This window comes from Giraffa tippelskirchi, chromosome 12 (assembly GCF_054371585.1).
Source record: "Giraffa tippelskirchi isolate mGirTip1 chromosome 12, T2T-mGirTip1v1.2.pri, whole genome shotgun sequence".
Classification (NCBI taxonomy): Eukaryota; Metazoa; Chordata; class Mammalia; order Artiodactyla; family Giraffidae; genus Giraffa; species Giraffa tippelskirchi.
In genome coordinates, this window is record NC_137286.1 from 118,298,280 (window position 1) to 118,311,551 (window position 13,272).

Consider the following 13,272-nt stretch of genomic DNA (forward strand, 5'->3'; position numbering starts at 1 on the left):
TATAAAAAAACTTTCCCTGTTTTTTTCCTCTTTTCCAAGTTTCTCAAACAATTAGGTCTGCATCCTAACTGGCAGTTTGTTGATGTATATGGAATGGATCCTGAACTCCTTAGCATGGTACCGAGACCAGTGTGCGCAGTGTTACTTCTCTTCCCTATTACAGAAAAGGTAATTGTTAAGTAAGAGAGTTTCTGGGAAATGCAGAGTTCTTTTTCAGTGTTGAGTTAAACCCGTGCTCTTCTTTAAGAACAAATAACTCTATTCTTGCATAAAATGAGGAAATGTAGGAGTGGGGACATCTTAAAAATCTAATTTTATTAAAGAGATGTATTTAGATTTTGATTTGTAGATTGACAGAGAAGCCCTGGTTCAGTCTTTTAAACTTAAATAGTTTTCTTTTTTTTTAAAATATGGCTAATATGCCTCACCTGTTTTGATGTGACATTTAATCACATTTTGATGTATATACTTTAGAAATGGATAATCTCAAATCTGTCTTAGAAAATATATGAATACAGAATATTCAAATTTTCACTATATAAAATATGTAAATTTTTTTCAACATATATATCAACAAATCTTTGTTTTAAGGAGGTAAGTATAACTAATGACATGGGTTACATTATTTTCAGAAAAAAACTTGATTTGGGTGGAAATCGTTAAGCTTAAAATACAGTTTAATCGGCATATTTGGAATGTGTTTGGGATTCTAAATAGCTATTCTTAGATCTCTGTACCCAAATTCAGATCTCTCTATTTCAGCCTTTCTTCTAGAATGATAATCATGTAGATGTTGGTATTATGGAGCCAGAAATTTTCAGCTCATTTTAAAATTACTTTGAGACTATAGCCTTCTGATTTTTCTTTTTAAACTTTGAGATAATAGGATGAGCTCAGCATTGTAAAAAATGAAGTAAATGCTTGGGAAGATGTGAGAGAGATGAGTAAGTATTTATACTTACTTATATAAGTAGAGAATATAGGGGCATCTGCCACTTTTTAATCTCTCTTACAGTTTGGTAGATCCCTCTTTCACTCATAATAAGTGACATAATAAAGTCACTCGGAGGATATCTATGGATATTTTAGGAGCTATAAAGTGTTTTAATTTAGAAACTGATTATGTAGTTGTGAATGGCTTCAGCATACTAATAGAAAAAGAACTGTCATGGATACCTCATTATGGTTTAAATAAAGTCAGTTACAGTGTTTTAAATAAGCTTTGTTGTAGTGCTTACCAGCCAATGAATCACAGGTGAAGAAGCTATAAATTCGTTTCTCTCTCATATTAACTTTTTGTTGTCTTTTGACTATGTGTTTTCACTATAGTCTGCCATAATTGCTTTTCCTTTTTTCCTATACCTGCTCTGTGTCATTTTAGGATTTTTTTCTAAACATTAAATCTTAAGTTATCAAATCTCATTTTGCTTTGTCACCAAGGAGAATTGATATTAGACAACAACAATAACAGACTAAACTGAAGGATTGTATAAACATTTCAGCACAAGACCTTACTATATTGAACCTTTCAGATGTTATCAGTTGGACTATTTGTCTGAATTAATGGTTCAGAATTTATTCAGAAAATATTATTTTAAAATTTGATTTAGAAGCACATTCACAGAAATTATTTTTTAAGGCATAGATGCATTTGTTGTTAAAAGCAGTTCCTTAATTATGGGTTTTTAATAGACATTTATTTCTGTTATTGCAGGGGTCAGCAGACTTTTTCTGTGAAGGGTCAGCTAGTAAATATTTTCAACTTTGCAGGCCTAATCTTTGCTATAACTATTTAACTTTGCTTTTTAGTATAAAGACAGACAGCTATAGACAATACAAAACTAAAACTTTTATCTATGAAACCAGGCAGTGGGCCAGATGTGGCCTGTAGCCTGTGGGCTAAGTAAGACTCCCTACTCTATTGGAATCTGAAAATTACAGGAAAACAGCAAAACAATAAAATTATCTTTCTACTCTCTTCCTTCTCTTCACTCAGTTTTTAAAAATTTATTTTCTTCAGGTATAATTGATTTACAACGTTTTATTCTGTCACCACTCATTTTTTAACCTCATTATTTTTAATGCTTTTTACAATTGAAAAAATAACTTGCTGGAGTTGCACAGCTTCTAATGGTGGTAGGTTCAGGCAATCAGATGTAGAGCACACACTTTTGACCTACTTGTACCTTATTGTTTTTACTGTCAGTTGTTATAGATAATGGTGAATGTTATGAATATCATATGCTTATAAATGTAGTATGAATTTTGTTAATATGATGTAACAATACAGAAATGTGAAAAATAGAAAATAGAAATTCTCCAGTAATATCTTAGCCCAGAGATAACCTCTGTTTTTTATATCCTTTATCACTTTTCAATGCATATATAAATATTTTTAAAACATAATTGGGAATCATATTAATATATACTGACCTAAAACCACTCTATAATAATGGACAGATTTCTGAGTCAGAATATGTAAATCCATTTTATTCTTTTTAAAATGCTTTATAGTGTTGCATTAAGATATGCCATGTTAACTGTATCTCCACTGATGTATAAAGTTTTTCCAAATTTACATTTGAGTCCTTTTTAATGTATTATTTTTCACATGTAGACCTCTTTTTTTAATAGTATGAAGTATTCAGAACAGAAGAAGAGGAAAAAATAAAATCTCGGGGACAAGATGTTACGTCGTCAGTATATTTCATGAAGCAAACAATCAGCAATGCCTGTGGGACAATTGGACTAATCCATGCTATTGCCAACAATAAAGACAAGATGCACTTTGGTAAACAGTTTTTCATTACTGCTCTCTTCCCCCTCCTTAAGTTGTAAGTTAACTTATTGAGCAGTAGGTGGTGCTCTAGTTCTTTCTTCGAAGTAGTAAATAAAGCTTTTCCTCCCTTCTTTCTTTTATAATGGGATTGTACATATTTCCTATTCAGTTCAGTTCAGTCGCTCAGTCGTGTCCGACTCTTTGCGACCCCATGAATTGCAGCACGCCAGGCCTCTCTGTCCATCACCAACTCCCGGAGTCTACCCAAACCCATGTCCATCGAGTCGGTGATGCCATCCAGCCATCTCATCCTCTGTCGTCCCCTTCTCCTCCTGCCCCCAATCCTACCCAGCATCAGGGTCTTTTCCAATGAGTCAACCCTTCGCATGAGGTGGCCAAAGTATTGGAGTTTCAGCTTCAACATCAGACCTTCCAATGAACACCCAGGATTGATCTCTTTTAGGATGGATTGATTGGATCTCCTTGCAGTCCAAGGGACTCTCAAGAGTCTTCTCCAACACCACAGTTCAAAAGCATCAATTCTTCGGCGCTCAGCTTTCTTCACCGTCCAACTCTCACATCCATACATGACCACTGGAAAAACCATAGCCTTGACTAGACGTACTTTTGTTGGCAAAGTAATGTCTCTGCTTTTAAATATGCTAACTAGGTTGGCCATAACCTTCCTTCCAAGGAGTAAGCGTCTTTTAATTTCATGGCTGCAATCACCATCAGCAGTGATTTTGGAGCCCCCAAAAATAAAGTCTGACACTGTTTCCACTGTTTCCCCATCTATTTCCCATGAAGTGATGGGACCAGATGCCATAATCTTCCTATTAGGGAAAATATTAATCCTTCCAATTCTTCTCTATTGTTGATAAACAGAGGTTTAAGCCCTGTCGTTTATCTTACATTCCTTACTTACCAATGAAGGGGTTTTAACCTGAAAAATAGTTAGCTTGCTTCTAGTATTTTCATGTCTCAGTCTCTTTGAGATACCAGGCCTTTTCAATTTTATCATCTTTAATATTCTCAGAATCTGGATCAACCTTGAAAAAATTCCTGGAGGAGTCTGCATCAATGAGCCCTGAAGAACGAGCCAGATACCTGGAGAACTATGACGTCGGTACCTTTTTCTGCCTTGCTCTCATATGTGGGCAGGGTTCTGTGGAATTGTAGATTCTGTTTGGGAGTTTGTCTTGAAACTACAGTTTTGAGCAATTAAGGATTTGGTTGTATCCATTAAAAAAGGCCTTTTGTACTTTTCAGGTAACATCTGAAATAACCATAAATGTTGATAAATTGTCACTTCTTTTCTATGTGCAGAGCTGAATGAGAGAAAAAAGGCAGTTTGATTTACAAATTTATAAAATATCTTATAGTTGACCATTCCTTACCATTCCCTTCCTGTGGTAAATATATGTTTGGCAATTCCCTGTGTGTCTTTCACTGGGAATTTGGAACAAGGCTTAAGACCAATGAATGAGAAAAACAAAGGTTTAAGGGTAGATGTCAGAACATTCTCTAGCCATTTTATCAGTGTAGTAATATTTTTTCATGCGTGAGGACATAGGCCACATAGTCTAGTTTTAAATGATTGTACCACATCATAGAATTATTTTAGAGTGTTATTTACATTTATTATATTTGAAATCTATTTTGCTTTTGAAGGCTGTTTAATGACAGTCTTAATGACATTATTAAGTGGATTGTACATTCTTTGAAACTGTAAACAGTATTGTGTACAAATTACTTGGCTAGAACAATCTGTTATGCAAAGTTTGAGCCCAGTAAATCCATTGATTTGATTATGTTGTTTTAGCATTGTCATATACATTGATTAAGTTACTTTTCTTTAAAAAACCTGCAGATCTCATGAAACATCTTTATTTTACATGAAAATAAACAATGTAAAAGTCACCAGTAATCCCACCAGTGAGAGGTAGCCACCATTAATACTTTTTATAGGGAGTATATAAGTATATACACAAAATTTGATCACACTGTAATATTGTTTTATAACTTGCTTTTTTCACTTATCACAAACGTATTACATACCAGTAAGTATATATTTGACATCATCATTTAATGGCTGCCTAGCTTTCCATTGTGTAGTATTTTATTTAACCAATAAATTATTGTCAGAAGTTTAATATTTTTCCCTCTTTCTTCACCATTTGAAAAAATACTGCAAGGTATATCATTGTAGCTAAATCTTTGCAAATATTATTAGTTATATAGGATTATGTAGAGTTATAATTAAATATATAAACTAGAAATTGATAGATCAAACAGATTGCATGTTTTTTTAAAGCTTTGATATTATTGCCAAATTGCCATTCATAAAGGTTGTACTTTCACCTGTAATTTACTTCTTTGTCCATTTCTCTTCATCTGTGCTAATAGTGGATAATATAAGAGCATTTTTTTTTTCAAGTTCAGGAACCTGAAATCTCTAGCTTCTGATGAATGCATGCTTTTCGCTCCACATTTCTAAAGTGCTGACTGAAGCTGCATGATTAAGCATAGAGCTAGAGCTGCAGAATAGCATGTAACCTGGAGAAACAGATGAGCTAAGCTTTTTCAGTCACTATCTGTGAGATGCTTACTTTATTCTAGTCTCAGTTGAATAAAGTGTTAAATGTTAGTTCTAACAGTTAAACAATGTAAATGACCCCCACTTACCACTGACAATTGCAAATAAGCAGATACTCAGTTTCTTGAGGCTTTGGAGATTTGTGGGTTGGAAAGCAGAGCAATTCATTTGGTTACTCAGAAGTCATTCTTAAATATTTAGTGTTAAACTGTTCCAGAAATCTCCTCCAGTCTGTTGTTTCTTAACAAGACTTTAGATGTTAAAATTTAGCATTGTTGTTTTCATTCAAAAAGTTGAATATAATCATTTTTACCTTTTAATACTTTATATTCTTATTACAGGCCATTCGAGTTACTCATGAGACCAGTGCCCATGAAGGTCAGACAGAGGTATTTCACATTTTTCAAAACTTTTCCTGCCATGTGTAAGTTTAATCACATTATTGTTGTATAACATGTAGTTTTCGAAAATTACTTGGACTTGTTTTTTTTCCTTTGAGGGAATTTGCTTGTGTAAAAGTAGTCACGAAGTAGCCCAAGAGTGTGTGTTGACCACCTATGAACATGAACTTTGATAACAGCCATTTCAGTCTAATCATTGAGACAGATTGCAGACTGTATGCTCTTTGCTTTGGCTAACAGTTGGCCTGAGTCTTCCCCATCAGTTTCCTTTGACTTGCGGGTATTAAAAAAAAAAAATACCTGCACGTAGTAAAGGTAGATAGCTAGTATGATTTTCAAGAGTCTTTATCAGGCTCAGTTCAGTTCAGTCGCTCAGTCGTGTCCAGCTCTTTGCGACCCCATGGACTGCAGCACACCAGGCCTCCCTGTCCATCACCAACTCCCAGAGTTTACTCAAACTCTTGTCCATTGAGTTGGTGATGCCATCCAAGCATCTCATGCTCTGTCATCTCCTTCTCCTTCTGCCTTCAATCTTTCCCAGCATCAGGGTCTTTTCCAATGAGTCAGTTCTTCGCATCAGGTGGCTGAAGTATTGGAGTTTAGCTTCAGCATCAGTTCTTCCAATGAATATTCAGGACTGATTTCCTTTAGGATGGACTGGTTGGATCTCCTTGCAGTCCGAGGGACTCTCAAGTGTCTTCTCCAAACCACTGTTCAAAAGCATCAGTTCTGTGGTGCTCAGCCGTCTTTATAGTCCAACTCTCACATCCATATATGACTACTGAAAAACCGTACCTTTGATTAGATGGACCTTTGTCAGCAAAGTAATGTCTCTGATTTTTAATATGCTGTCTAGGTTGGTCATAGCTTTTCTTCCAAGGAGCAAGCATCTTTTAATTTCATGGCTACAGTCACCATCTGCAGTGATTTTGGAGCCCAAAAAAATAAAGTCTGTCATTGTTTCCCCACCTATTTGCTGTGAAGTGATGGAGCTAGATGCCATGATCTTAGTTTTCTGAATGTTGAGTTTTAAGCCACCTTTTTCACCCTCCTCTTTCACTTTCATCAAGAGGCTCTTTAGTTCTTCACTTTCTGCCATAAGGATGGTGTCATCTGCATATCTGAGGTTACTGATATTTCTCCCAACAATCTTGATTCCAGCCTGTGCTTCATCCAGGCCAGCGTTTCTCATGATGTACTCTGCATCATCATGGCTCAGTTTCTGGCAAAAAACTGCAGTATTCTCTTTACTTGGAAAATCTGTTCTGGGCAGTGTGATGAACTTTACCATCTCTACTCTGTTAGCTAGTCATTTATTGAGCTAGGTCACCTTTCTGCTTCTTCTTTTGCCCTGTTTTCACAAGGGTCTCTTTTTCCTGAGGGTTTCCCTCATTCTCTCCTTCCATTTCTCCTTTTTCTTCCCTACAAACCTCATTCTTCCACTCTTGGGGGAGGTTTATCAGAATGTTTTTCAGTCAAAATGAATAAAATTTACTTAAAATCATTTAGTATATTTATAAAACATTTAAGTGTTAACACCAGAGAACTATAGACTGACTTCTTATCCCACGTGTGACTTGGAACCATGCTTTTTCATTTATAAAGATAGCATTGCCTCTATGCTTTAAAAATACTAAAAAATTACTGATTTAAGAGTATTGAACATAAATATTCCCACGATCTTCAAAAACAATTTTTTCAAGGACAAAACAGTTTGATTCTATGATATAATTTCAGTTTTTTATAGCTCTGTTAACTATGAATGTTTATAGTAACATAAATAAACATAAATCTAGGAATTTATGTCTCTATAATTATTATACCTTCTTAGTTGCTCTCAGCTTCTGCTTTCAAAGGTGTGAACCATTGCTTTTTATTTTTTTAATTTTATTTATTTATTTTTGGCTGAGCTGGGTCTTCGTGGCTGTGTGGGCTTTTCTCAAGTTGCAGCAAGTGGGGGAACTGAGCCACCAGGGAAGCCCCTGAACCATTATCTTTTTGACTAAGTTTATGCACACACCCAAATGGCGTGTCCAGGTGATTTCGGCACCAGATTAGAAATGAATGGGACGCTCTGCTTTTTGTAGTGCTTTATATGATCTCGTGCTGCAGCCCATGGTGTTGCAAAGACTCAGACATGACTGGGTGACTGAACAACAACGATATGATCTTGAGCATGTTCTTAATCTTCACTATGCTTTGCTTTTTTGTTTGTAAATGTGTAGTGTTAAAGTTAGCAATGTGATGAAGATCAGCATGAGATTATCATAAAATATGAAAACTATTATTTGTAATAAAGCAGTTAAATAGTTTAATACATGTTTACTTTAAAAGTTGTCTTTACAGTACCCTTTCTTGCCTTCTTTTTGGCCTTTATCCAAATTATGACTTTAATACCTCCTTTTAGATGATGTTCACATCTCTTTCTCCAGACCAAAACTTCTTGCCTTCTATGGGCTTTTTTATATGACTCTTATTATTTGCATTTTAGCTATTTTCATATTCTTTTTCATTTATTTAAGATGTGTATTTTTTCATATGTCAATGGCTCTAAAATTATGGTGTATCTTACCATTGGTGTCATAATTTACTTGGTGACATTGCCTTCTTTTGTGATACATAAATTGATACATCTTCAAGCCATTGGTGCCTTATATGCTCTGAAATGTGGTGTCATATCTCCTGACTCTGGCTCTTAGACCTAGAATTGTCCTTGGATTCCTTTGAGTATGCTCCAGAGTACTCAACACCATTCCTGGTGCATAGGCACAACATATATTTATTAATTCTCCAGAATTAGCACAAAATTATCCTTATTGGGGTAAGAACTACCAAAAAAGGCTAAATCTTGGTCTTCTGTAGTCCCTAAGAAAACCAAACATACTATTAGCCACTATTCCTCAACAGGGCACTGTTAACATTTTGTAAAGAGTTCAGTTCTTTATCGTAGGGGTTGTTTTGTGCATTCCAAGTTGGAATGTAGATTATTATATTCTAGTCATTATATGTCAGTGACTCCCAGTCACTGAGAGAACAAAAACCCATACCATACATTTCCGAATTTTAGTATCAGCCTCTTAAAACGCCTGCACCAGGGACAGTTTTTGTGATCTTTTATTTCTGGTTCATCTACCATCTGTGGACGTAAGAGTCTTTGACATCTTATTATCTCCATTGCTCTCTATATTCCAGTACACTGGTTTTTTTGGCAGTTCCTACAAAGCATCTCTGTCTTTCCCATTTGTGTTTGTTTGATTGGACTGCCGTAACAAAATACTATAGACTTGGATGACTTAGCAAGCTTATTTTCTTTCTTTTTTTTAAATTAGTTAATTATTATTTTTTTAATTTTTGGTTGCACTGGATCTTCATTGCTGCCCGGGGGCTTTCTCTAGTTGCAGCTAGTGGTGGCTTCTCTTGTTGTGAAGCACAAGCTCTAGGCACACGAGCTTCAGTAGTTGCAGCTCTCAGGCTTAGTTGCTCTGCGGCTTAGTGGCTCTGTAATCTTCTTGTCCCCTGCATTGGCAGGTGCATTCTTATCCACTGTACCACCAGGGAAGTCCCGGAAATTTATTTGCTCACTGTTCCGTAGGCTGGAACTCAATATCAGGGTGCCATCAAGGTTGGCTTCTGGTGGGGCCTCTCTTCCTGCCTTGTAGATGGTACCTTTTCACTGTGTCCTTAAATGGCTTTTCTTTTTTGTGCACTTGGAGAGAGAAGTCTCTAGTGTCTCTTCCTCTTATCGTAAGGATACCAGCTCTATAAGATTAGGGCCTCATCCTTATGACCTCATTTAACCTTAATTACTCCTTAAAAGCCCTGTCTCCAAGCAAAATCACGGTGGGGATTAGGGCTTCAGCATATGAATTTCGGGTGAATACCATTCAGTCCCTAACACCATTTTTGTGCTTTGTAAGGGCCCAGTCTTTGTCTGGATATACCTTCCTGTTTGCATAGTTGACACCCTCTCATCCTTTAAGTCTCACCTTAAAAGTCATTTATCAGAGAGGCTTTCTTTCATTACTGTTAAATAGGGCCATCTCAGTGAATTTTCTGTCATAAAACCCTTTTGATTTTCTTCCTGGGATTTTAAAGTCTACAATACTTTTTTGTTTGTTTGTTCATTCCACATTTTTACTAGAATATGAATCCCATGAGGATATGGGTCATTTTTGTCATATTTACCTTGAATCTCCAGGACAATGCTTGGTGTATAGAGGCATTTATGAAAAATTGCACAGTATTAAATAAGGAGCACAGGATGTAGATAGCTTAGGCAAGATACTTTCCTCAACATGAAATGAAAGTAATAGCATCTACCTTATGGAATTGCTGTGAAGATTCATGAATTAAATAAAGTGCTTAGAATAGTACCTGGTATTTAATGGGCCTTCAGTAAATACTCGGAGAAGGCAATGGCACCCCACTCCAGTACTCTTGCCTGGAAAATCCCATGGACGGAGAGGCCTGGTAGGCTGCAGTCCATGGGGTCGCTAGGAGTCGGACACGACTGAGCGACTTCACTTTCACTTTTCACTTTCATGTATTGGAGAAGGAAATGGCAACCCACTCCAGTGTTCTTGCCTGGAGAATCCCGGGGACAGGGGAGCCCGGTGGGCTGCCATCTATGGGGTCGCACAGAGTTGGACATGACTGAAGCGACTTAGCAGCAGTAGTAGCAGCAATAAATACTAGGTAGTAATTTTATTTTACTAGGCTTTCAGAAAAACAAATATGGATGGCAGAGGATGAAGCTGAACAGTAGAGTGAAGCCAGATCAAGGGGTGGCTTGAATTTTATAAACAACAGGGAGTCACCAAAAGTGGTGTGTTTAGTGTTCAGCATATCGAGTTTAAAGTGATTTCATGGGTCACCTGTATAGAAGTTGACCAACCCAATATCTTGTCTGGAAGTGGTTAGAACCATGAGAATTCTACTGAGGGAGAATAGTGTGAACCATAATAAACCCCTAGGGCACCTGGATGTTAAAGGAGTGGGTAGAAGAAGAGCCAGTAATAGCAGTGTATTAACAATTGGCGTCATTGATACTCTCTTTCAGAACATTTTCATGGGAATGGAGTAGGTAGGAGCCTTATTGCATGCAGAGATTTATAGACTAATCGAGACATCAGTAAAGATGAGCCACCAAAACACAGTAGTCCTTTTAGAAAATAGGCCATAACATGCGGCCACAGAGTAGTTGTTTACTTGTATGTTTTTTTTCCCATCCCATCATGATTGTCCAGCAGACTTTGGCTAATCCAGAAATTTGGACAGTAGCCCCACCTCACTTATGCTTCATTAGCTTATACTGAAAGTTACTGCTTTCATGTTTCACTTGAGATTGGAAAAATAAAAGAACAACAGTGGGATATGAGGAGATCAAATTTAAAGTGTTTTTTAAATTGTGAACAAATATCAGCGATGCTATAATGGAAACAACTTGCAAGTCAAATGTGAAGGAAAAAAAATAAAAATCCAAAAGAGTATTTTACTTGCCTTCAAACTCCAGTTTTACTTCATGGGTAAAGCAGTTTCTAATGTTTGTGATTTGTCCATATTAATCTAGGAGCCAGCCCAGATATGAATAGACATCTCTTGATTATTTATTGTTTGTTTAACTTTTCACACACACAAAAAACAACAAATTTATTGTATTGCCCAGGAACCTCCATACAAATTTATAGTAATATTGAAAAATAATAGAAACTGGCACAGTTACTTTATCTATGTATTTAAATAAACTGGCCAATATGGAAAATGTAGCAAAAATATGTCCTTCATATCTTTTCTTAGCTATTTTTTTAAAAAAATGGTTGGGATCAAACACTTTTGTGGGATTTTTTTCTTAATATTTTATCATGAGTATTTTCTTACTTCATCAAAACCCTCTTTATAAATAATTCCTCATGGCAGTGTACTCTCGTGTGAATGAATTATAATTTACTTTCTAGTTTCCTTAACTTTTGATATTTAGATTGTTTTCAATTTTTTAAGCTAAAAATATAACTTCATTGAATATCTTTGTTTGTTCTTGTATTCATTCTAGGTCCTTTGTTTAAGGTTATTTATTGTAAGTAGAATTACCTTGAGTCAGAGGGATGAACGTTTTTAAAGTTCTTGTTACAATAATATGAAATTACTGTCTTTCTTTTTTTTTTTTAAATAAATTTATTTATTTTAGTTGGGGGCTAATTACTTTACAATATTGTAGTGGTTTTTGCCATACATTGACATGAATCAGCCATGGGTTTACATGTGTTCCCCATCCTGAACCCACCTCCCACCTCCCTCCCCATCCCATCCCTCTGGGTCATCCCATTGCCCCAGCCCTGAGCATTTGTCTCATGCATCGAACCTGGAATGGTGTTCTGTTTCACATATGATAATACACATGTTTCAATGCTATTCTCTCAGGACGTCCCACCCTCACCTTCTCCCTCAGAGTCCATAAGACTGTTCTATGCATCTGTGTCTCTTATTCTGTCTCGCATATAGGGTTATCGTTACCATCTTTCAAATTCCATATATATGCATTAGTATACTGTATTGGTGTTTTTCTTTCTGGCTTACTTCACTCTGTATAATGGGCTCCAGTTTCATCCATCTGGATAGAACTGATTCAAATATATTCTTTTTAATGTCCATTGTGTATATGTACCCCAGCTTCCTTATCCATTCATCTGCTGATGGACATCTACTGTCTTTCTTTCATTTGATTGACCAAGTGATTTGTTTGAGCACCTACTATGCCAAGTATGGTACTAGAAACTATATATACAGAGATAAATAAGATGTAATTTGAGTCTTCAAGGATCTCTTATTTCAGTGGAGATAGTCTCAAAATTAACTGTTGCCCATGTTGAATTCTGTTTTTAAGTTTTGCGTTGTTTAATAGAGGGGAAATAATATGGTTGATTGCTAAGATCATTTGAAGATCTGTTGTAAAAGTTTCTGAAATGAATTTCAACCATGAAATTAAATTGTAAATGTAATTTTTTTGGTTAGTGTTGTCTTAGAAGGTTTTTTTTGACTATTGGGTAAGCAGTGGGTAAATTCTGATTTCAGGTATATGTATACACAATTCAAGATAAATTGTGTGTGTCTGTGTATGTAGTTGGCTTTTGTGGCCCAGTCAGTGCAAGGAGAGACAAATGCAGGGAGAGACTGTGTCAAGTTTTATCTTCATTAGATGTTTAGGTATTATTTGCATGACTTCATTTTACTCTGAAGTATAGTTTTTCATTATTTTGATTATGTTAAAGTTACAAAGAGTCAAGATATTTATGTTTATTTTCCTTTTTTAGGGATTTATTTTCTTTCCTTGACTTTGAAAAAAACTGAAAATATTAGGAAAAACGAGTTCTTATATAATGTACAATTTAAATACCTGATTGTCTTGGGAGAATCAGATGGGAACAGTAAATGAAATTCTGATGAAAAGTATCATGCATTTTAAGCTGTATAGTTTTGTCAAGAAATCTGAAATTGCATCT

At 35.7% G+C, this 13,272-nt stretch overlaps 1 protein-coding gene across 10 annotated transcripts in view; it reads left to right on the forward strand.

The window, feature by feature from the left end:
• Positions 1–13,272, forward strand: part of UCHL3 (ubiquitin C-terminal hydrolase L3) — a 49,515-nt gene that overhangs the window by 10,970 nt on the left and 25,273 nt on the right. For all 10 annotated transcript variants that reach the window (XR_014071275.1, XR_014071276.1, XR_014071277.1 and 7 more), the window contains 4 exons: positions 40–168; positions 2,635–2,791; positions 3,816–3,901; positions 5,717–5,764. Coding sequence is in view for 7 of the 10 variants with exons in the window: in XM_081549950.1 (XP_081406076.1) it covers positions 40–168; positions 2,635–2,791; positions 3,816–3,901; positions 5,717–5,764 (420 nt within the window). In the remaining 3 variants the exon portion in view is untranslated. The remainder of the gene's footprint in view (positions 1–39; positions 169–2,634; positions 2,792–3,815; positions 3,902–5,716; positions 5,765–13,272) is intronic.